The 25015-nt window shown below is 41.8% G+C and overlaps 2 protein-coding genes across 4 annotated transcripts; one reads left to right on the top strand and one right to left on the bottom strand.

The window, feature by feature from the left end:
* Nucleotides 1-3733: 3733 nt before the first annotated feature.
* Nucleotides 3734-9428, bottom strand: zbtb1.S (zinc finger and BTB domain containing 1 S homeolog). Its single transcript, XM_018232296.2, has 2 exons — nucleotides 8942-9428; nucleotides 3734-6155 (listed from the first exon to the last, which is right to left on the bottom strand). The coding sequence occupies exon 2, from the start codon at nucleotides 6123-6125 to the stop codon at nucleotides 4038-4040; it is 2088 nt and encodes a 695-aa protein (XP_018087785.1). The 5' UTR covers nucleotides 6126-6155; nucleotides 8942-9428; the 3' UTR covers nucleotides 3734-4037.
* A 3243-nt stretch (nucleotides 9429-12671) lies between these two features.
* On the top strand, nucleotides 12672-18341 carry zbtb25.S (zinc finger and BTB domain containing 25 S homeolog). Of its 3 annotated transcripts, none has more exons than XM_018232047.2 (3): nucleotides 12672-12790; nucleotides 15620-15797; nucleotides 16919-18341. In XM_018232047.2, the coding sequence occupies exons 1-3, from the start codon at nucleotides 12694-12696 to the stop codon at nucleotides 18021-18023; spliced, it is 1380 nt and encodes a 459-aa protein (XP_018087536.1). In that variant the 5' UTR covers nucleotides 12672-12693; the 3' UTR covers nucleotides 18024-18341.
* Nucleotides 18342-25015: the final 6674 nt, after the last annotated feature.

The raw sequence follows: 25015 nt of genomic DNA, 5'->3' as shown, positions 1-25015 counted from the left end.
TTTTTCTTTCTTCATAAGACGATCAAAGGTATAATTATAAAACTGACTTTTCTCAATTATTTAGCATAGTATATTAAACGCAAGAACACAGTTATTCTATCAGATGACACCAGTTACACCTACTGCTTTCCTTTTGGACAATAAATAAAAGTAGCAAAACAGTGCCACCTACAGTACACATCTTATACTGGATAAACCAGAATGCAAAGGCAACTTATGAAGCATAATGTGAGGTCTACTCTAAACCCCCTTTAGCCAAAAGTCCCAACTGGCCCCCCTCCCTGCCTCCCCCCTGCACAGTGTTACCCCTGAATTGTGTCTCCTCTAGAAATGCTGACCGAACATGCAGAGTCAGTACAGCGGAGCAATCTTCCAAGTCGCGGCAACTGCGCATGCGCCAAAAGTAACAGAAATTGCCACAGGGACCCGAATAATACCGAAGAAAAGAATAGAAAATGAATAGCTGAAGATGGTGCTTGTGAGCTCCGCTGAGCTGACTCAGCATGTGCAGTAAGTATTTCTAGAGGGGGCACAATTCAGAGGTAACACAGCAGGAGGGAGGGGGCCATAGGGGACTTTTGGCTAAAGGGGGGTTTAGTTCTCCTTTAAAGCACTCCTGATGAATGAGAATTTTATACAAACGAACACCCCTGATTAAAGGAGAACTAAAGTCTAACTAAAGAAGTAGCTAGAAATGTTGTACATTATGTTTTGTGCTTCTGTACCAGCCCAAGGCAACCACAGCCCTTTAGCAGTAAAGATCTGTGTCTCCAAAGATGCCCCAGTAGCTCCCCATCTTCTTTTCTGCTGATTCACTGCACATGCTCTGTGCTGCTGTCACTTACTGAGCTTAGGGAGCCACTCACAATATACAGTACACATAAAATAGAAATGTCACAATATAAGGCTGATTAGTAATTAATACAGATAATTACTACATGGCAGCACAGAAACCAGTGCAATTAGCATCAGAATTTAATAATCAGCAAACCTGTTTAATATTACAGCCAGGGAAGCTCATTTTCTGCTGGATAATTAGTGACGAGCCCTAAGCTTAGCTTCTCAACAGCCAATCAGAGCCCACTGAGCATGTGAGTGTCACAGACACTTTCCAAGATGGTGACCCCCTGTGACAAGTTTGAAGTCCTGGATCATTGCTGCTATTGACAAGCTCAAACTTTAGCCTCGTGCAATAAATTCAGTGTATAAAATATGGCATTTTTAGCCATATTCATTTTAAGGGTTTAGTTCTCTTTTAAGAGAAGTGTTTTAAGGTCCCCATAGACGCGACGATTCTTCTTGCCGAACGACCGATTTTAGGGAAGCCCGACCAATCCTTCGAAATTATCGTGCGGTTAGTGGTATTCGAACGATCGTACATCTTACGATTTTTCAGCCGACATCTGTCGGGAAATTGATCGGCCAGGTCAAAAAATCTTTGTCGGTCCCAGTGCAATCTCTCTATGTTTGCAGGGCCAAGCAGGCAGCTCCCCTTTGTTTTCCTGGTAAATTGGTCTTTTTAGTTGATGGTAGATTCGTACGATCGTTCTGAGAAGATCGTGGTCTCGCGATCAGGATCTGATCTTTTAAAAATCTTAACATCTATGGCCAGCTTTAGTGCTTGCCAAGCTGAAGAGACCAATGCAACATTAGGGCCAGTGGGTTTTTATTAATGATCCAAAACAGTTGCAGTAAGGTACTGGAAATTCTCTGCCATGAGCCTAATTCCACAACCTCTAAGGGTAGAACTCGGCGGTGTGGCTCAAGCCGATATGTCGCCATGTGATAAAACGCATGCGACGTGCCGGATGTCCTGAAGATACAGGAAGTGAAGGAGAAATCGCAGGTATGAACTACATTTATCCGACAGCTTTAGCGCGGCTTCCGGTCTTTCCGGAGCGGCTTCAGGTCAGCATGAACTTTCGAGAACAGCCAGGCCCACCTTTACCCCCAGTACAGTTGTACCCCCATGTCCCCCTGATGGTGGTCTGTTAGTGTGATCACGATCAGTACAAGAAGCCAATAAATAGATGCCACAGCATTACACTACTTCAGTATATTAGGTTTTCAGTGTCCTTTGTCATTTATTAGGACATTAACAGAAACTTTGTCTGACAACATTGTGAAAGCTTATATTAGGAATACAAACTTGCCTTAACTTTGCATCTATTCTTATATATGTATTACAATTTTGACAACATATAAAACGTTATATTCCGTCTTTTACATTTTTACAGACAACCCTGATTCAGACATACCAAGTTATAAAATATTTACCATCTAATACTTTCCCGGTAGCTATAATTGTCCGCCATTAGAGCTCTACAGTGTATGAGAAAGGTCTTACGATTCCCATAGAGGTCACTAAAGTGTGTATACAGATCTGCATTATTGTAATGTTTATGAAAAACATTATTCATTATCTAAACCTTTATCTCCAGTTACTAATTTAAGGACTAATTTACATGGAATATGATTAGATAATGAGTGTTTGCTTGTGCCTGAAAACAGTGTAAATTGAGTAAAGAAAATTGGGAGAAATTATTGTTTGTCTTCCTTGTAAAAAAAAAACAAAAAAAAACATTTACATGTTATACATGCTTGAGGTAAGTTACTGCCTATATGAATATGACCTTTTATCTGAAATGGGCATTTACAATTAGGGTAAGGGCACACTGGGCGATTTGGGGAGATATAGTCGCCTGGCAACTAATCGCCTTGACTTTGCGGCAACCAATCTGCCAGAACGCCTTCCCTCACTCTGCGCTGGCTAAAATGAAAAATCGCCGGCGCTAATCACACGCGGCGATTCGTTTTCCGAAGCCGTCCGAAGTTTCCTTGTGAGGAGATTACCCTTAGAGGTTTAACTGAAAGAGATTGTTCTGAGGCAGAACTAACAAAGACAGTGAACTTACTAGGTACACAAATGTGAAATATTAACCTCTAATATTAGTCAATAGCAAGACTATTTTATGATTATAAAAAAGTTAAATTAAGGGATGGCACTGGTAAATTAATATTTTAAAAAAAAAATTGCAAGTTGGGGGGTGGGGGTATTTTCTGGCAACAGCTAATGGGTCCCCTCTATGCATTTCCTATATTAAAGGACTATCTACACGTAGATCTGGGGTGTAGGAGCATGCATTAATATTCACAGATACAAGTTTAAATGATTCCATGTACTATGAGTAACTTAAAGGGATACTGTCATGGGAAAACATGTTTTTTTCAAAACGCATCAGTTAATAATGCTAATCTGCACTGAAATCCAATTCTCAAAAGAGCAAACAGATTTTTTTTTTTATATTCAATTTTGAAATCTGACATGGGGCTAGACATGTTGTCAGTTTCCCAGCTGCCCCCAGTCATGTGACTCGTGCCTGCACTTTAGGATGGAACTACTTTCTGGCAGGCTGTTATCTCTCCTACTTAATGTTACTGAATCGGTCTCAGTGGGACTTGGCTTTTACTATTGAGTGTTGTTCTTAGATCTACCAGGCAGCTGTTATCTTGTGTTAGGGAGCTGCTATCTGGTTACCTTCCCATTGTTCTTTTGTTTGGCTGCTGGGGGAGGGGAAGGGAGGGGGTGATATTACTCCAACTTGCAGTACAGCAGTAAAGAGTGACTGAAGTTTATCAGAGCACAAGTTACATGACTTGGGGCAGCTGGGAAATTGACAATAAGTCTAGCCCCATGTCAGATTTCAAAACTGAATATAAAAAAAATCTGTTTGCTCTTTTGAAAAATGGATTTCAGTGCAGACTTCTGCTGGAGCAGCACAATTAACTGATGTGTTTTGAAAAAAAAAACATGTTTTCCCATGACTTCCCTTTAAGAAGTGACCGTAATTTCTTTCAGTAGGATGCACCTCTTGTACAGTTAACTGTATTTATAAACAAAAAGGTAACTTTGGAGTGCACATTGCTTCCTACCTCCTTAAGTTATATTGTATGTAACAATACATGCTTTTTGCATTAGCCTTCTCTATTTAAATCCATAGGGGTTTCATCACTGAGAAGTCCGAATGATGTGCGGACTATGCTTTTTTAAAATGCTTCGCATTATAATGTGACCTCATGTCTTTGCGCAGGTTAAATTTTGCACCACAAACACCACATGTGTAAAGATGAATATCCATGTGCTCTTCCAAGAGTTCATTGCTTGAGAAAATCTGAAAGCAGACTTGGCATATAGTTTCCCCAGCTGCCAAGTGAGAAATCATGTGACGGACATGGTCATGTTTTCGGAAGTTCCCTTGGTCACATAAGGAGCACACGTACCTGGCCATTCCCGTGTGCATATCATTATGCAGTCGAAGCTGGCGCTCTCGAAGAAATTGCTTTCCACAAGTCTGACAGGCAAACTGCTTTTCTTTAGTGTGCACTGTGTAATGTTCCCGTAAGTGACAGCGCTGATAAAACCCTTTACCACAAATATCACAGAAATGCTTTCTTCTGTGATCTCGCTCATTCTCATCTGAAACAGAATGTCTGTAACCTTCATGATCCAAACACTGAGACATGTGCTCTACCACCTGATTTTCATTCTCAAACCTTTGGCCGCAGTTGGGACAGCGATATGGACAAGCTGAATGTTTATAAATTTGCTTTTTTGGACTACTATTTCTAATTAGAGTACCGTCATTGACATTATCCCATATCTCACCAAGCATATCACCCACTGCAGAAGGTTCCTCTATAGCCTCACCATAAAGTATTCTTCCTTCACTGTTTCTAGAACTGCCTTCCATTAGCTCCTGTGGCTCTCCACAGCGTTGTGCATGCTCCTGTAACTGACGGCCCTTCACCAATATTTGCCCACATTTTCCACAGGCACATATATTTTCTATGTGTTTAGATAAGTAATGAGATGAAAGATCGTCATCTGTAACGGTCAAGCCGCAAAGCTCACAGGAAGTCTCATGATCATCCTCTGCTGGTGCATCTTCTCTGCTATTCACAAATCGTATTCCTTTTCTGCCGTTTCTCTCTTTTTGTTGTGTATTTTGGCTATGAACATATTTCCCCTCTTTGCTGTACCGTTCATCCACACAGTAATTACTAAGCGTTTCATCGGCTTCGTCTTCCAAATCGTCAACATCCGACGGATCAAAGTAATCTTTATCTGATATTTTAACAATATTAATATCATCCATTTCTACAAGAGAACAATCATCTGACTCAATTTTAATAATTACTGGGTTTTTATCCGTAGTTTCGACAACTGTGTTTTTCATTTGCTCTAAATCAGCCAAAAAATGTTTTGCACTTCCAGGTGACAGGGAATCCTCATTAGATTGACTGGAGTCAACTTTACACCTGCCCTCTTCCAATGGGGACTGTTTAGGATTTGGCGACCCTTGTTCATTCTGTTCACTACCACCTGCTTCTTTGCTTTGATATGTGTGCCTGTTGGTGCAGGTTAATGTATGCTCATCCAGAAGTCTCTCACAACTGAATACAAATCCACAACTGTCACAAGTAAAACTCCTTCCAAAACGCCTGGACCCACGCTCCCTTGTGTTTGACAATTTTGAGGGAGTAATCTTTTTAACAACCTCAGACATCTGTTTTTGGAACAAGGGCTTTAAGCCGCCGTCTGCCCTTTTTTCTTGCTTCATATTTAAAGATAAGGCAGGGTCTGACATCCATCGATTTGGCTCTTCTACAGTCTTGGATGCGGATTCCTCATACATACGCACACCAAAAACCATCTTACCACTTAGGCTACTAGAGGCTGTAGAGGAGCATTTTAGGTTGGAAGAATTCACATCCTGTATGTCCTCCAGGCATTCAGGGATAACATACAGTTGAAGATAGCTCATTGCTTCCTTTAACTGATCAAAATCTTCAGGGAGGTGAAGTATTTTTCCCAAGTACATAAATTGCAAAATAAGATCAAAGCATTGTGCACTAATCTTCACACTGCTGAGATTTATTTGGGAAACGGTGTTCTGGTGATTTATAAACATCATTTTAAAGTAAGAACTACAAGCAGCTAGAACAGCCTTGTGGGCTTGAAAGTAGATGTCATCAATAGCAATACAGCAGTCACAAAGAAATCCCCATTCCCTCTGATTGTAAAGTTGCTGGAGAACATAACTACAATGACTAGACCTGTCCATCTTCTTGATTTCCTTTTACTTTGTCAATATCTAAAAAAAAAAGAAAATGTATATACGTGATTTATTAGCACTTTATAATCAATAAATACAAAAAAACTATTATTTGTAAGATTTTGCTCAGCAAACTGTTGCCTGGCCACATTTGGTCATTAAACTCAACTTCTACCTTAAGGGTCAGGGTACACAGGCAGATTTAGGGAGATTAGTCGTCCGGCGACAAATCTCCCCGAACTGCCTCCCCGCAGACTAAAATATAAATCGATGGCACTCGGAACGATTCGTTTTCCTAAGTCGCCCAAAGTTGCCTCACAAATAAACTTCGGGCGCCTTCAGAAAACAAATCGTGCCGAGTGCCAACCCGCCATCGATTTACATTTTAGCCAGCGGGAAGGCAGTTCGGGGGGGGGGGATTAGTCGCCCCCAAAGAAGAGAAAATTTGTCGCCAGGAGACTAATCTCCCCGAATCTGCCCGTGTGCCCTAACCCTAAATGGATTCTGTCATGATTCTTATGGTATAGTTATTATTTCTAAATTACACGGTTTGCAAATAATTTACTCTACCATGTAAAATGATATTTGGGGAGACTAATGGGGTGGGATATCACTCCAGAGTGACTGAAGTTTATCAGAGCACAAGTTACATGACTGGGGGCACCTGGGAAACTGATATGTCTAGCCCCATGTCGATTTGCTCTTTTGAGAAAAAGATTTCAGTGCAGAAGTCTGCTGGAGCAGCACTATTAACTATTAGTATGAGTTTTGAAGAAAAGAAAAAATTCCCATGACAGTATCCCTTTAAAATCACTTAGACTGTACAATTACTGCAAGATCTACGGGCCAGGGACCTTTTTCTCGACCCTAACCTGGCCTGGCTAGGGTTGCCACCTGTCCAGTTTTGACTAAGACAGCCCGGTAATTTGAAGGGCTTCCTGGGTCTAAACTGCCTGCCCGGTTCTCCAAATTTGGAAAACCGGGCAGGATTCTGCAAGACTGACACGGCGATCGTCCAATCACGAGTCATAGCCACGCCCCTGTCATCACAGCCCGCCCCCTCCAAGGGGTAAAAGGTGGCAACGATAGGTCCAGCCCACTGTTCCCCCTCTATTTATACACCCGTGTGAGTCTATAAATTTAAGCAGCACCAATTTAGTTCAGCGCGTGGGAGCTCTGCCGAAGTAACATCTGAGACGCACAAATCTTCATCAACAAATGGCTTTATTGTGGCAAGCAATGTGAAAAAGTGGCAGACCATACAACTGAGCTAACGCATTTTGTGCCCAAACTGCCGGCACTTCTTCAGAGCTAAAGAACCTAACCTGCCCCCTACCAACCCACACCTGGCCCGGCTAGGGTTGCCACCCATCCGGTTTTGACCCAGACAGCCCGGTAATTCAGAGCTGAAGAAGTGCCGGCAGTTTGGGCACGAAACGCATAGGCTGAGTTGCACTGTCATTGCCACTTTTTCACAGTTTGCCACAATAAAGAAATTTATTGATGAATATTTGTGCATCTCAGATGTTACTACGGCTGAGCTCCCATGCGCTGAACTAAATTGGTGCTGTGTTGATACGGGATTGCGAACCTGCATAGTTCTTGCCGGATCCCGCTGGAAGGGAGACGAGCTTCGGTAACACAGGACAGGTGAGCTCTACTTTACACGTTTTCCCCGTTATTTTGTTGCTAGGTTGCAGGTGGGGAGAGCAAGAAAAGAGCTCAACCCAGCCCTGAAGATTTTGTGTATCAGTAGTTACTTGCCCTCCCTGTACATACGTTTATTGTACAGTGACGTGGGTCCTTAGTGTTTTATAAATAAAGTCGTACATAAACTGGGGTGGTGGCTGCTATTTTTGCTAAAAACCTCCCCCTTTTCTTCTGTACATACACAAACTGGATGGTTTCATCAGGAGCAAATAAGCATAGAGATGTGTTATAGTTGCCCATTGCCTGTAGGATGCGTGTAGAGTGCAGATAGGGTTGCCATCTTTTCCTAAAATTTTTACGGGCTGGTGGGGGCGGGGCATGATATATAAGGGGCGGGGCTGCGTTTCGGAGATCGCCAGGAGGACAAAAGTTACGTTTCCAGGGGATTAGGGGCTGCCAAGGGGTCTTGATAAGGGTATTACACATTTACTGGCAGCTACTTTTCTGGTAAATCTGTAATACTGGCACCGGCCGGGCTAACCCTAAGTACAGACATAATGAAACAGTAGCCATAGGGGCCAGGGTTTGGCATTGTGAAGACGGCTGTGGCAAATGCCAGAGGGGCTGCTGTAAATGGCCATAGACAGTCACTATATATTGGGCAGCTGTGTAACTGAAATGTCAGGGCCTTTTTTTATTGAATCTGTGGCTCTTATGATGGGGACAATGTTTTGGTTGAAATGCTCTAATGGGCTGTACGACATAAAACAAAAGAAAAAAAATGCATTTCGGATACAGCAGAACGTTTCCAGTCTCCCTCACAACAAAGTCAGTAAAGAGAAATGACGCAGACTAGTTTGTCCCTACGGGCAGACGCAGAGCAGAAAGGACAACGCGTACAAACACGCCCCCAAGCCTGACCAGCTCTCCGCCAACGTCACAACCTACGGCCAGCCAATCAGGGAGCCCCTGAGAGCAGCACGTTGCGCGTCCCCACAGCTGTCAATCATTCGCATAACCCGGGAACTCTCACGCTCCGCTGCACATTTAACCCCTTCCGCACCAGCTCTCATGTCAACACACTTAATAGCAAAAGCCCAAGTGATGTAGAAACTAGTGCTGACAATCCGATCTTGTGGTTTAAAGGGGAAATTAACAGACAGTTCACTACTTACACTCGCGCTGATAGTCGGCTGCAGGTAAATACGGCTGTTTCGCGCAGGGATGACATGGGCTGGACTTGCTGAATGTCTCACGAGTAACCGGAAGTGAAGCTCGTAGTCGCCCGGAAGGAGGAATTGGTCCTGTCAGGAGCCCGAGTCCACCGTCACTATCAGCGCCGACTCAATGAGTCAGTGACTCTCCCCTTCCCACCGTCCGCAGCCCCGGGACTACTGAGGAGAAGAGGAGGCTGTACCGCACTTCTTCCGCGTATCTGCTCCCTGCGCTGCGTGCACACGCCCCCTGCCGGCCATACGCGCAATTCACTCAGTTTAGGGAATTAATTCACATTTATGAAAGACTGTGCGGCGCCCCAGTGATTTCTCTCACCACATCCTGTAATTATTAGTCATTACCACTCGCACAGTCATTGCTCCTTACAGTAAAATTCACAAGACACACCGGGGCCGCCATTAGAAATCACGGGGCCCTACAACAACATTTTTGATGCCCCGCCCACCCCAGATCCCGCCCACACCACAGTTAAAGGACCACACAGACATCAGCGCTAAAAAAGCTATTGATGGTCAGGGCCCCCCTACAAGTTAAAACAAATAAAACAAAACATTGGGTCCCCCTTACAAGTAGAAAAAAAAATTGCTGCCCCAGAGAATATATATATATATTTTTTTTTTTTAAAAAAACATTGGTGCCTGGGGCCTATAGATTATTAAAATAATACATTGGTACCCAGGGGATTAAAAAAAAAAAATTGGTGTTCAGTGGAATTGAACTCGTGGCTTCAGGACTTCAACTTCGCCTCCTTTTGTGCTGGTCACAAATCACAGAAAACTAGGGATGCACCCAGAGGCGCTCCACCAATGAGGCGAGTTGAGCAACTTGCTTCAGGCGGCAGCGCCCCCCTGGTTGCCAGGGGCAGCAAAAATGCAGCTCCTGGTAACTAAGAACCGAATTTCTGGTTTTCAACCCGGAAATTCGGCTCTTCTAGTGCAGAGAGCGTAATTGCACTCTTTGCACTCAGCGACATGGACCGCCCCTGCCCTCTCTGGTGAGGGGAGGGGCTGCAAAAGAAGCCCGCCTCAGACCGCCTAATTGCATATGCAAATTAGGGACGGGGAGGGAAATCACGTGACTTTTTGTCACAAAACATGGAAGTAAAAAATGTTTTCCCCTTCCCACCCCATATGCAAATTAGGATTCAGTTCAGTAATCAGCCGAATCTTTCACGAAGGATTCAGAGGTTCGGCCGAATCCTAAATAGTGGATTCGGTGCATCCCTACAGAAAACATATTTTTTTTACCAGCAACAAACCCTGTCCCCCCCCCCTCATGTCACTCAACCAGTGCAAGAGGCAATATTCGGGAATAGGTTTGTCACCTGTTTGGTTTTGACCCGAATATTTCAGTTTTTATAAGGCTTATTGGGGTCTGAACTTTCTGTTTGCTTTTCAGCCTTATGAAACCCGAACAATAATCTGGCCAATACTGTACATGGAAAACATTTACTAATACGAAGATACTCACCTTTTTTATTATTACAGATACAAAAAAAAAGCAAATCAATCAAAAATAAGAATGTTTTTTTTCTTAAAGGGATACTGTCATGGGAAAACGTTTTTTTCAAAACGCATCAGTTAATAGTGCTGCTCCAGCAGAATTCTGCACTGAAATCCATTTTTCAAAAGAGCAAACAGATTTTTCTATATTTAATTTTGAAATCTGACATGGGGCTAGACATATTGTCAGTTTTCCAGCTGCTCCCAGTCATGTGACTTCTGCTCTGATAAAACCTCCCCCCCCAGCAGCCAAACAACAGAACAATGGGAAGGTAACCAGATAACAGCTCCCTAACACAAGATAACAGCTGCCTGGTAGATCTAAGAACAACACTTAATAGTAAAATCGATGTGCCACTGAGACACATTCAGTTACAATAAGTAGGAGAAGTAACAGCCTGCCAGAAAGCAGTTCCATCCTAAAATGCTGGCACAAGTCAAATGACTGGGGGGGAGCTGGGAAACTGACAATATGTCTAGTGTTTTTTTATTTTGTATAATTTTTATTTTGTATAGTTTTCAAATTGTTTGCCTTCTTCTGACTCATACCACTGCCTGGTTGCTAGGGTAATTTAGGCTCTAGAAACCAGATCAGTGCTGAAATTCCAAACTGGAGAGTTGAACAAGATATTTTAATTTAATATTATTACGGCCACATGTTTGTTTTTTTTTATTTTTTTCAATAAATATTTTGATTTTGAGATTTATTTATGGGCGCTATTTTGTACAGGGTGGGGTGGGCCCTTAAAATGAGGTTTCCTGGTTGGCCCCAGGCATCCTATTTCTGACACTGCTTACAGAGCATTTGTTTTTTAGATGGGGTCAGCGACGCCCATCTGAAAGCTGGAAAGATTCAGAAGAAAAAGCAAATAACTAAAATAAATAATGAAAACCAATGGAAAAGTTGGCCGTTCTATTACATACTAAGGGGTAAAATTACTTATGGTCGAATATTGAGGATTAATTAACCCTCGATATTCAACTGTTGAAGTTAAATCCTTGACTTTGAATATCGAAGTCGAAGGATTTACCGCAATTCGTTCGTTTCGAAGGATTTTAATCCATCGATCGAACGATTTTTCTTCGACCAAAAAAAGATAGCTAAGCCTATGGGGACCTTCCCCATAGGCTAACATTGACTTCAGTAGGTTTTAGGTGGCGAACTAGGGGGTCAAAGTTATTTTTTAAAGAGACAGTACTTAGACTATCGAATAGTCGAACGATTTTTAGTTCGAATCGTTCGATTCGAAGTTGAAGGTCGAAGTAGCCAAAAAAACATTCGAAATTCGAAGTTTTTTTTATTCTATTCCTTCACTCAAGCTAAGTAAATGGGCCCCTAAAAGTTTACTTAAAGGGATACTGTCATGGGAAAACATTTTTTTCCCAAAATGAATCAGTTAATAGTGCTGCTCCAGCAGAATTCTGCGCTGAAATCCATTTCTCAAAAGAGCAAACAGATTTTTATATATTCAATTTTGCAATCTGACATGGGGCTAGACATCTTGTCAATTTCCCAGCTGCCCCAAGTCATGTGACTTGTGCTCTGATAAACTTCAATCATTCTTTACTGCTGTACTGCAAGTTGGAGTGATATCACCCCCCTCCCTTTTCCCCCCCCAGCAGCCAAACAAAAGAACAATGGGAAGGTAACCAGATAGCAGCTCCCTAACACAAGATAACAGCTGCCTGGTAGATCTAAGAACAACACTCAATAGTAAAAACCCATGTCCCACTGAGACACATTCAGTTACATTGAGAAGGAAAAACAGCAGCCTGCCAGAAAGTATTTCTCTCCTAAAGTGCAGGCACAAGTCACATGACCAGGGACAGCTGGGAAATTGACAAAATGTCTAGCCCCATGTCAGATTTTAAAATTGAATATAAAAAAATCTGTTTGCTCTTTTGAGAAATGGATTTCAGTGCAGAATTCTGCTGGAGTAGCACTATTAACTGATGCGTTTTGAAAAAAACATGTTTTCCGATGACAGGATCCCTTTAAAGGTAAACCACCCATTTAACTTTGTGCGGGCGACGATGCTTCCCATTTAAGAATGAAAAGCTGACAGCATGTACAGTAATAAACACCATCTAAATGGATGGTGAACTCATAGAGACAACGTACACTGGCAAAATCTGAACTAGCACCAAGTTGTAATATAACTACACAATAAGCCATAAAGCATGGTCACATGACTGTCCTCTTGTCGGTGCCATCGCGAGATTGTGCGAGAGCCGGTGGTTCCAAGCTGCGTTTCAAGTACTGGGAGGGAGAGCTTGCTGTGCACGGTGAGTGAGCGCAGGGAATCATGGGGGAGCGGGCTATGGTGGGAGGAGCTTAGGGAGTCGTTGGCCTCCGCCTACACCTCGGTTTCATTTTGAATGGTTGCGCTGATCTGAGCTTGTTTGGTGACGGTTTATTGGCCCGGCTGTGGCCGCGGGGCGGAAATGACATTCCACATAAGGACTTGCTCTCCTGCGCTGTCAATAAATCGTAGTTCTGAGGCGCAATTAGCGCCTGGAACTATTTCGGCGGCGTGTTAGTGAGATGCTTCCGCGCATTGAACATTAGCGAGTGCGGCTTTCGTTACATTCCTTGAATAAAATTGGGTTTCGTGCAATTTCTTGCTTTAAAATGAGATTTGCAACAAGTTGTAACTGTTTTTTTTCACTGCAGCATCTACTTATTATTTTAGTCTTTCTGCTTCATTGTACTGAGGCTCATTCATAAACATTGGGCAGTAACCCGGGCAACTCATCACTTTGGGGCACATTTACTAAGGTTCCAGTGAATTTTCGAAGTACAAAAAGTTCAAATTTCAAGGTAATTTTTTGGATCCTTCAACCATCGAACAGGATACTACGACTTCAAATTTACTTCGACTCGAAGTAAAAATCGTTCGAATATTCGACCATTCGATAGTCGAAGTACTGTCTCTTTAAAGAAAAATTCGACTTCAATACTTCGCCAACTTAAACCTGCCGAAGTGCTATGTTATCCTATGGGGATCTGCCAGAGCATATTTCTAAGTTTTTGGGTATCGAAGGAAAATCGTTCGATAAAATCATTCGAATCGTACAATTCGAAGTACGATCGGAATACGATCGTACGATGAATAAAATCCTCCGACTTCGAATGTCACAGAATTCTATTTGATGGTCGAATTTCGAAGTATTTTCCACCTCGAAATTCGACCCTTGATAAATCTGCCCCTTTGTGTTCAAGCTGCAGCTGTCTGGAAGAGTCCATCACTGGTTGGTTGTTATGGGTTACTGCCTCAGCGCAAATAGCCCAGTGCTTATAAACGAGCCCTTACTGCATTTCTATGTATAGTTTTATGTATAAAGTGCTGTATATGTAGGTAGAGTTGCACCTTTTCTAAAACAAATTACCGGCCTAAGCCCCGCCCAAAGTCCCACCCCTTGTGCCAGCAGCGCTTCCAACTCCTGAGTGAGCAGGGAGAGAGCTCACGAGAGGAGCAGCATGGGGAGCCTGTGTCGGTAGTACAGTAAGAACAATAATGGCACCTGTTCTCCCGCCCTCTTGTCTTTATGGACACCAGTCACGCTGCCCAAAAATCTCATCACGCGAGATTGTGACGTCACATGAGCGCCGTGATGTCCCAAGTGCCTCAGAGCTGGGAATCTGAGCAGGGATGGAGGAGGGAGCAGCGAAGCTACTTGATAATGGTGGTTCCTTTCCTCAGAGAGGCAGTGTAATTGAAAGTATTTTTTTAATACCGGCACCGGCCTTGAGACCCGTTTTTCCGGCTAGGCCGGTTAAATACCAGCTGGGTGGCAACCCTATATGTAGGCAGGGCCACCATCAGGGGGTACAAGTGTACCGGGCCTGAAGGGGGCCCAGAGTCACGAAGCGAGCAGAAGTTGAAGTCTTGAAGCAGTGAAAAGACCCAAAGTCACGAAGCGAGCAAAAGTTGAAGTCCTGAAGTGGCAAAAAGACCCGAAATCACGATAGCAGCCAAACTTGAAGACCCGAATCGGCGAGAAGAGCCGAAGTCACAAAAGCAGCCGAAGTTGAAGTCCTGAAGCGGCGAAAAGACCCAAAGTTACGAAAGCAGCCGAGGTTGAAGTCCTGAAGTGGTGAAAAGACCCGAAGTCACGAAAAGTCCCGAAGTTAAAGTCCTGAAGCGACAAGTTCAGTTCTGTTGAACACCAATGTGTGTTTTTGGTTTTTTTTAAACCCCTGGCCGCCAATGTATTATTTTAATAGTTTATAGGCCCTTGCCACTGATGTTTTTTAAAAAAATATTCCCTGGGGAACAGGGTCCATAGCGGGAGCTCCAATAAAGGGCCATTCTTGAAGATAATAATAATTTTTAGCCCAACCTCACTCTGATTGGGGGTAACAGTAGTTTTTTTTTTTTAAGAATTGCCCCCCACAAGTGCTAGGATACTCCTAGGAGGGAGCTCTTTAAAGGGCACTTTATCCCCCACCAAAGGTGCAGGCTAATAGAGCCTGCATTCCGGTCGGGGATAACAGTCGTTTTTTTTTAAAAAAAAAAACTCCCGCCAGCACTACGCTACCCACACCAGCAGCCATGTTGTGTCACTCGCATGCGCATAATGAGCAATTCATGGCACATTTTCATCATGTGAATGACCTGACATGCGGGTATTGTAGCGCTGGCGGGAGGCTTTTTTTTTTTTTTTTTAATAAAAAAACTACTGTTATCCCCAACCGGAATGTGGGCTGTATTAGCCCGCACCTTTGGTTGGGGATAACATTTTTACCTAACAGTTGCCCTTTAAAGGAGACATTTTGTGTACCATGCATTATTGTGCTTAAAAAAGTAGTGTTTCAGGCTGATTTATTGAATATTTCTACAAAAACCCTAATAATCCCTTCCCTTCTATTTCCTGCTTCCTGAATTCCCAGGTTGTGCAGGGGGGCCGGAGGCTCTCAGCTCACTGCACTGTAGGACAGGAACCAATCAGCAGCTAGCAGGACCTGATAGGGAACTGAAGCCTGTCTGTGCTTGTGTGACTGCATTCATAACGACTTTTTCTCTTCCACATATTCTTATGCCCATGCATTTTTATTCCCATAAATGGCTCCAATATATACTCACTTTACTATTTTTATTATTCTTTTTTAAGAAACTATGGATTCTTCTTGCCACAGTCAAGTCCTGCTCCAGCAGCTGAATATGCAGCGTGAGTTTGGATTTCTTTGTGACTGCACAGTTGCAATTGGAGATGTATATTTTAAAGCCCACAGAGCAGTTCTTGCAGCATTTTCCAACTACTTCAAGATGATCTTCATCCATCAGTCCAGGTTTGTTAGGACCGGAATATAATGACAGCTTCTCCAGTTCGAGCAGAAAAAACGCTATGGGTTCTAATGAAATGCACTTTGGGTTTGTCACATCCAAAGACATGCTTTCCACTTTGGCAAGACTTTAGTCTTCTAGGTGTCTAACCCCCAATCCTGAATTTCCTAAACAGATTTACATGCAGGTTCTCTATTTAAAGGGATACTGTCATGGGGGAAAAAATTTTTTTCCAAAATGAATGAGTTAATAGTGCTGCTCCAGCAGAATTCTACACTGAAATCCATTTCCCAAAAGAGCAAACTGATTTTTTTATATTCAATTTTGAAATCTGACATGCGGCTAGACATTTTGTCAATTTCCCAGCTACCCCCAGTCATGTGACTTGTGCCTGCACTTTAGGAGAGAAATGCTTTCTGGCAGGCTGCTGTTTTTCTCTCTCAATGTAACTGAATGTGTCTCAGTGGGACATGGGTTTTTACTATTGAGTGTTGTTCTTAGATCTACCAGGCAGCTGTTATCTTGTGTTAGGGAGCTGCTATCTGGTTACATTCCCATTGTTCTTTTGTTTGGCTGCTGGGACAAAAAAGGGAGGGGGTGATATCACTCCAACTTACAGTACAGCAGTAAAGAGTGATTGAAGTTTATCAGAGCACACGTCACATGACTTGGGGCAGCTGGGAAATTGACAATATGTCTAGCCCCATGTCAGATTTCAAAATTGAATATAAAAAAATCGGTTTGCTCTTTTGAGAAATGGATTTCAGTGCAGAATTCTGCTGGAGCAGCACTATTAACCGATTCATTTTGAAAAAAAAAAAATTTCCATGACAGTATCCCTTTAATATCTTGTAGACTTTTAACATTTTCCCTTCAGTCTAGTATTATTTACCCTTAACTTTTTCTTCCTACTGCCAATATATATATATATATATATATACATTTCCATATACACATATACATTTTAACTATTATGCATTCTGTAACAAACTACTTATTATGCGACTCAGTAGAGCAAACTATCCTTTCCATTGCTGTCACTTTTAATAAGAAACAAACCTTCCTAAGACATACATAATTACAATAGCGTTAAAGTATATGTTTTTTTATGTTTTTCTTTCTATAGTGAGTGTATAAAGATTCAGCCAACGGATATTCAGCCTGACATATTCAGTTACCTTTTGCATGTCATGTACACTGGAAGATGCCCAAAACAGTCAGTGGATCATGTCCGTTTAGATGAAGGAATAAGATTTCTCCATGCAAACCTTCTGACACTTTCTGCCAACGAGCCAATCAAAATGTTTTCAGCTGAAACGGTACAGTCTTCTAATTTATATGGGATCCAGATTTCAACAGCTCAAAAGCCAGAGAAGGAAAAAATCACTTTGAGAGAAAATCCCACAACCACCATGATGTCTTCTCCAGAAGAAGAACGCCCCCAGTTACAGCTGTCACTTGCTATTGGACTTGAAGGTGTCAGTCAGGAACAGCAAAGCTCAAATTTCCCTGTACAGTTTGGTAGCAGTTTGAAGTCATTAGAAGAGTTTCAGAAAACAACAGTGTTCATAAAGGAGGAAACGTGTGACCCTGAAGCTTCAAGATCACCTCCAGAAGATGAAGAATCTACTTTCACAAAAACTTCCAATAAAAATCATTCCTGCCATTACTGTGGTGAGAAGTTTCAATCTCGGGGGATTTTAAGGGATCACCTGCATATACATGTATCTGAATCCCTCCCATTTGGTGTCCCTGCATCTATCCTAGAGAGTGATGACTTGGGAGAAGTCCGTCCAATACTAGAAAACATAGAGAATACAGAAAGCTTCAGGCTTGGCAACATCCTTCTAAACAAAAGTGAAGAGTCATGTCAAAACTCAAGCCAGCCAGAGCAGTTGCAGCTCAACCAACTTTCTTTGCTGTCAAAAGAAGCAGATCCCATTGAATTAAACTGCAACTTTTCATTATTACGCAAAAGAAAACTGAGTTGCACATTGTGTGGACACAGATTTCTCAGTAGAAGTCAGCTGCTGGAACACCTGTATGCACACAAAATAAAGCCACATAAATATGGCAGGTACCAAAGAATCGGAAGAAGTCAGACTTTACAGACATACAGCAACAGTCTTACTGAAAACACACAAAGCCAACTGGAGACATCACAGGAGTTTCTTGAGGAACTTGAATCAAGTGTTCCCAAAGGACAAGCAGAAGCTGTTTTGGTAGATTAATGGGTTCTATAGACAATTGTGGATGGCTGTATTTATTTATTGTACGTTTGGTTTTAGTTTTTTTCAGAAAAGATTGAGATAAATTTGGACTTTGATAAATAACCCCCTTAGAGTTGATGCATTTAATTAGAAATATACGGCAACATGTATGCACTCATTATGATTCCACAGCATGGAACAAATTATTTGAGCAGCCGAATGGTTTCACCAGAACATTGTCCTGGTTAATATATGCAAACTGATGTCCCTAAATTGTACATATATGATAGTGTCATAACTGGGAATTATAATATCTGTTAAATATATATGACTAATTAAGCATATTGTTGCTCTTTTGTTTAGTACATGAGGGTTGAAATGGTTTGAGTTAAATCCTAGATTATCTTCTCTAAAGGACTGGGATAGGTGAGACAGGAAACTGCACAACTATATTATATAGTGAATAAAGTACCCCCTCTTGTAAAATATAAGGATATTATAAGTTACCGAGGAGTTTCATGACCATATAAAAACACGAGGCCGAAGGCCGAGTGTTTTTATACAGGTCATGGAACTCCGAGGTAACTTATAATATCCTCATATTTTACAACTGGGGGTACTTTATTAATTAAAATACACAAATTTTAGTGAGTCATGTGACAGAAATTACATCACTACTCACCGTTTATAACTGATGACATCACTACTCACCGTTTATAAGGATATAATTTACAAGATATTCATGGCTTTTGTGTATTATATATATATATAACCTTTGCTGATGGTTAATATATAGGAAGATTATGAAGCTTGCAAAAGAGTCTGCAAATCCTTTGCTAAAGTTCAAGTGAAAATTTGTTAGTGGAGTTATTGCAAGCACTGTAGATGTGCTACACCGAAGGATATTTCCCTTCAAAGCCCTGAACCAGAGGCGGGCCTTGCCAGCCGGGCGCCCTAGGCAGCCCAGTCAGTCAGGTCGCCCCCCATCCTCATATCTTGTGCACGCGCGGCAGCATCGGCGTTTGTGTGTGCGTGCAGTGGCATTCTTGTGTGCATGCGCGTCAGCAGCATTCTTGTGCACATGCGCGTCATAGGCATTTTTTGCACATGCGAACAAGCACCATTCACCGGCGCAAGTCCACTATGGATGTCGTTAAGGCTCTGAAGCGCCAGGGCCGCACTCTCTACTGCTTCGGCGGCTAAATCTGCTCCTCTCCCTCCCCCCGACTACTGATCCACTCGCACCCAGAGGCTCTTTTCAAAACCACCCACACAGCACCATTTACCGGTGCAAATCCAGTGCCAAGTCCGGTCTAGAGGTTAGTAGAAGAGGTAGCTGCCCAGCGCCCCCCAGTCGTTGCGCCCTAGGCAGCTGCCTCTTCTGCCTACCCCTAGTTCCGGCCCTGCCCTGAACAGCCCGAGACAAGTTTAACAGAATATGCAGTGAAGCGTCTGACTAGGGGTATGGCAATGTCAGGGGGGCCTATCGGCTCCCAGGGGGAGCAGCGCCGTTTCTGACGAAGGAGCCGTCTGAGGCGGCTCCTGCAATGCCGCCCTCCCTCGCTGGCTTACCTGTCGGGAGGGGAGGCAGGAACACTATTGCGGAGAGCGCAATTGTGCTCTCTCGCAATAGTACAGCCAAATTTCCGGGATAAAAACCAGAAATTTGTCTCTTAAAGGTGCAGGAGTGGCTTTTTGCTGCCCCTGGAATCCTCTCTGGCGCTGCTGCCTGAGGCGAGCAGCTCAGCTCGCCTTATTGGCAGAGCGCCCCTGAGGGGAGTAGTCTTTAAAGGAAAACTATACCCCCCAAACAATGTAGGTCTCTATAAAAAGATATTGCATAAAACAGCTCATATGTAAAACCCTGCTTCATGTAAATAAACCATTTTCATAATAATATACTTTTCTAGTAGTATGTGCCATTGGGTATTTATAAATAGAAAATTGCCATTTTAAAAAATAAGGGCTGCCCCCTGGGATCGTAGGATTCACTGTACTCACAAACATACCAACAAACCATACATGTTAGGTCACATGAGCCAATTAACAGACAGAGTTGTGTCTTTTGCTTCCTCACTTCTTCCTGTTACAGTTAGAGCTGCAGTATTTCTGGTCAGGTGATCTCTGAGGCAGCACACAGACCATCACGAAATGGTGGCTCAAGGCAAGAGATGTAAAAGGGCAAGATTTACTTAAATATATATTCCAGTTTGGTAAGATTCTTTAATATGCCACTTAATATGATATGAACTTTCTGTTGTTTAAGTGTTCATTTTGGGGGTATAGTTTTCCTTTAAAGCAGATCTATCTGTTTTCAGCCACAAGTCCCATAAACCAAAAAAACTAACACACTGAAGAAACAGTGGTAGGGATCAGGGATCAAGAGATGTGCATAATGTATGTAATAGTATGATCTGCCACCCTGTCCAATAATGTCATGCTGAGAGAGTGCTGGGCAAAAGCTCAGTTAAACTTTCTTATTATTCCTTTTCAACCAGTTAAGCACTAAAGTTAACTTTGCTTTGAATATACTGTATAGAAGCATTTCAGATCCTGTATAGGGCAGCTGATCCTACTGAACTTTTATTCCAGGGAGATACTACATCCAATTGTGCCCGGTAAAAAACCCATGCCATAAAAACAACAGAGCACTGTTTTTTGCTATTGTGATAATGCCGGGAACTTCTGCCAAGCTCTCTTACTTTCACAATATTGCACTTTATTTTTAGGCAGTGGTGTCTGTCAATATACCCAAACAAAAAACCCTCTTCATTTCTGTGCTCTCAGGGGAAACGCTAGGACCAAAATGAACTACTTTGTGCTGTTCAGAATTCATTCATCTGTTTGCAAATACAGGTATTGGATCCATTTCCGGAAACCCATTATCCAGAAAGCTATGAATTATGGAAAGGCCGTCTCCCATAGACTCCATTTTATCAAAATAATCCACATTTTTAAAAGTGATTCCCTTTTTAACAATAAAACAGTACCTAATACTTTATCCCAACTAAGATCTAATTAATCCTTATTGGAAGCAAAACCAGCCTATTGGGTTTATTTAATATTTACATGATTCTCTAGTAGACTTAAGTTATGAAGATCCAAATAACAGAAAGATACATTATCCGGAAAGCTCCAAGTCCCTCTGGATAACAGATCCCATACTTGTACATGCATCAGTGAGTGTCACTAGTCAGTGGAGTATGCTATATGAACTCCCTTCATTATCTATTTAGCAAAAGCAAGCCCTACACATAGGGGCAGATTTACTAAAGGGCGAAGTGATTGATTGGAGAAAAGAGAAATCCCTTCCTCATCAATTAAAACTAGGGATGCACCGAATCCACTATTTTGGATTCGGCCGAACCCCTGAATCCTTTGCGAAAGATTTGGCCAAATACCGAACCGAATCCGAACCCTAATTTGCATATGCAAATTAGGGGTTTGAAGGGGAAAACATTCTTTACTTCCTTGTTTTCTGACAAAAAGTCATGTGATTTCCCTCCCGCCCCAAATTTGGATTCGGCTGAGCAGAAGGATTCATCCGAATCCTGCTGAAAAAGGCCAAATCCTGGCCGAATCCCGAACCGAATCCTGGATTCGGTGCATTCCTAATTAAAACGTGTTTTAAATTAAGTGGAAGATTCTGTAGAACAACTTCATTAAAAGAAGTTGGATGATATATACCACATATTAATATAGAAAATTGTTATTATATTTGACAAGTCAAAAGGTTGTCTCCACGAGCGACACTTGTTAACATAAAATCATGTCTGTTTCTAAAGTGCTAGTGCGATAAATTATTTAAGTTCATTGACTTCCTCATCTGAGGCTTAAAGTCGTTAAGTGTTCAGCTAATAATTAAATTGACTGAGTGCTAAATTGATAAATAATCAAAAACGATTAAATTATGAGGTTATAAATCCTTAACATTTAATTACCACTGCTATATACAGCTTTAGATTATGCGGGGTTAAAAAAAAAATATCCAAATAGTAATTAGTAAAGTGATTAAGTGCCAAAATTAGAATTCCCAATTCATCCAAAAAAAAATAATGTAATTGCTCAGATTTCATATGTACGGTAAGTAGGAAAAGGAAATAATAGAAGGTGAAGTCCCGTGGTAACTGTCTATCTTCGGGACCCCACAAAGGTGGAGAAGTCAGGGCTTCTGGGACTGTGCTCTCAAAATGACCTTATCTGACTTGTGTAAAGAGATAGCTTTCCTACAAAACCACAAATTCCAGAGCACTTAATAAAGAAAACACATTGGTAGAATTATAGATTCGATTTCTGAGCAATAACCAAGAGAAAAAGAAATATCACTTCCAGAAAAATTCTTTAAACCCCCCCCCCAAGGTTTCTAGTAAAATGGTATGAACCATCAATATATAAAATCAGGTGCCCACGTGCATTTTGCAAAATCTTTTTCAAAGGGCGAAGTTACCGCCCGCAGGGATATTGCCGATTTACTAACGGGCACAGGTGCCAATTCGATAGCGAAAGAGGTAGGCGATATCACTCATTCACACTCTATTGGCAGGTGACAATTCGCTCTGGAGAATGGACGTTACTCCACAAATTCACTAAAATACGTATTTTACTAAACGTTACCTCTTTCGCCAGACTTGCCTTCGCCAGCTCAGACCAGGAGAATTGCATTGGAGTGTATAGATCTTCCTCATTCTTCTGTTACTTACATCATATTCTTTAGTGGAAAAAAGCATCAAAGTTCAAAAAACGCTGGCGTCTTTTGCTTTTTTTCAGCAAAAGTCCTTAAAATTTTCCCCCATACATTTTCTAACATATGGAACATTAACTATACAGTGGGCTCATGTGTAGGGCAATATACTAATGTCTTTATTAAGGTTCCCTGGACATGTAATTAACAGTGGAAATGTAATATATTTGCTGCAACATAAAGACGTCCATTTAACTTTAAACTTCCTGTCGTATGCAAATGAACCTGAGCGTAAGACCTCTAGCGAATTCACGCTAGGCAGAAGTAAACGCTTGAAAATGTTAGTCCGTTTAGGTCCTTATTTCCTGACAATCTCCTAGCAGTCTCTCCACTGCCCAAAGGATATCCAAAATAAAAAGGGAGAATCAGCGCCTGTGGCAACAGAAATTGGGAACTGATATTGTGTAGTATGTTCAATTTTATCAGCACCACCCAGTGCTTGCAAAGGTTAATATAAGGTGCCTACTTTACACTTCTATCAAGACACACCAATAGTACAATTATAGCTTTACAATCATGTTGGTGAATATAGTGAATAAAGTACCCCCTCTTGTAAAATATAAGGATATTATAAGTTACTGAGGAGTTTCATGACCGCTCATATATCCTCATATTTTACAACTGGGGTACTTTATTTATTATAATACACAAATTTCAGTGAGTCATGTGACAGAAATGACATCAGAACTCACCGTTTATAACTGATGACATCAGAACTCACTGTTTATAAGGATATAATTTACAAGATATTCATGGCTTTTGTGTATTATATGTATAAATCTCCAAATTAAGTGTCCAGCAAACGCCTCCATCAATTGGCCAAAGTGCCTACTTACAAACCATTGGTTTGGTACAGCATAGTATTACGAATCCTCACATGGGTCTCCCACCAGCTGCACACCTCTCCTCCAGTTCCAAGATGGAAACGAGAAACCAAATAGTATAATACTGTTTTATTAAAAATAAACCTTTTACATTCACATTGTGTTCTTTAAAATAGTCGCATAAAGTCCAATCTCCAGGGGCTGATCCTGCCGGCTTTATTTAGGTTCACCTTGTGGCATGTCTTTGCAGCCCTTGTGTGGTGTTTATACAAATGGCCTGTAGATGTCACTGTACACAATAGTTATACTGTGAATACACAATACTGTCTAGACTGCTTAAAAGTGAAAGTAAGATTTGCTTCCTGTTGTGTAATGGCTGCATGAATCTGCTAATAAAGCACTGTTATACTCTACTCATCCTCAGCTACCAAAACATAACACCTTGTACGACGTCTCCCTCGCCTAACGCGTTTCACTGGGTTAGCAGCTTCCTCAGTGGCCTCTAATAGAAGTGTAAAGTAGGCACCTCATATTAACCTTTGCAAGCACTGGGTGGTGCTGAAAAAATTGAACATACTACACCATATTAGTTCCCGATTTCTGTTGACACAGATGCTGATTCTCCCTTTTTATTTTAGAAATAAACGCTAGCGCAACCTCGCTTTGAATTGCTCACATTGCCGAAGTAACGCTAGCGAAAAGTCACCAGCGTTCAGCGCCCACAACGAAACTTGGCATTTTAGTGAATTAGCGTTGTCTGAGCGAATTTTCGCGAAGTGTATCGATGGGTGCTAATCGGTCGCCGGCGACTTTTCACCGGTTGGTGAATCTGCCCCATAGGGTCAGGTCAGCATCAAAAACAAAAAGCTTTATTATCTTGCATACTTGTATACCACATGCATCTAATTGCTGCATTTTATTTAACTTCATAGTCTGTTTTGCTACTTCCTTACTAGAAATAGCTATGAGATATAGCTAAATTGTTCATCCATGAAATGTACTGGATTCATGTCGATGATATTACCCCTAAAAATCGGTTGCAATAGGGGTTCCGAAAAATGTGTTGGGGAGCACCGTAACCTCTGTTGTACTGTAACCCTCTAGCAGTGAGCTAATAATTTGTGTTTTCTGGTACTAGCTGGAAAGGTTTAATTGCTGCACGCAACTTAGTTGGCAGCAACCCTGTGACAGGTCAGAGGCAAAACCACAGCTTTGTTGCTCCTCTGTATTGTGGGAAGAAATGGAATAAGTGAAACCATAAGCATTTCCATTTCTCATAAACACGAAGGCTCTATGGCAGGATTCCAACATCTCCAGACAATCTGTATTTGTCTTATTTACAAGTTTGAGCTTCTAGACATGTTCTACAGCTGGGCAGCAGGACACCCAACTAAGCAGTTAAATAGGCTCAGATCTAAATTTATACATTTTCTCTCGGCTAAATATGT

The sequence above is a fragment of the Xenopus laevis genome, chromosome 8S (assembly GCF_017654675.1).
Source record: "Xenopus laevis strain J_2021 chromosome 8S, Xenopus_laevis_v10.1, whole genome shotgun sequence".
NCBI classification, from domain to species: domain Eukaryota; kingdom Metazoa; phylum Chordata; class Amphibia; order Anura; family Pipidae; genus Xenopus; species Xenopus laevis.
Note: the sequence above shows the minus strand (reverse complement) of the source record. Positions and strands in the feature narration are given on the sequence as shown.

Coding starts and splice junctions, on each gene's coding strand:
- zbtb1.S (XM_018232296.2), bottom strand. CDS start 6,125: ATGGACAGGTCTAGTCATTGTAGTTATGTTCTCCAGCAACTTTACAAT.
- zbtb25.S (XM_018232047.2), top strand. CDS start 12,694: ATGACTGTCCTCTTGTCGGTGCCATCGCGAGATTGTGCGAGAGCCGGT. Junction 12,791..15,619: donor GGGAGAGCTTGCTGTGCACG/GTGAGTGAGCGC, acceptor TTCTTTTTTAAG/AAACTATGGATTCTTCTTGC. Junction 15,798..16,918: donor ATCTTCATCCATCAGTCCAG/GTTTGTTAGGAC, acceptor TTCTTTCTATAG/TGAGTGTATAAAGATTCAGC.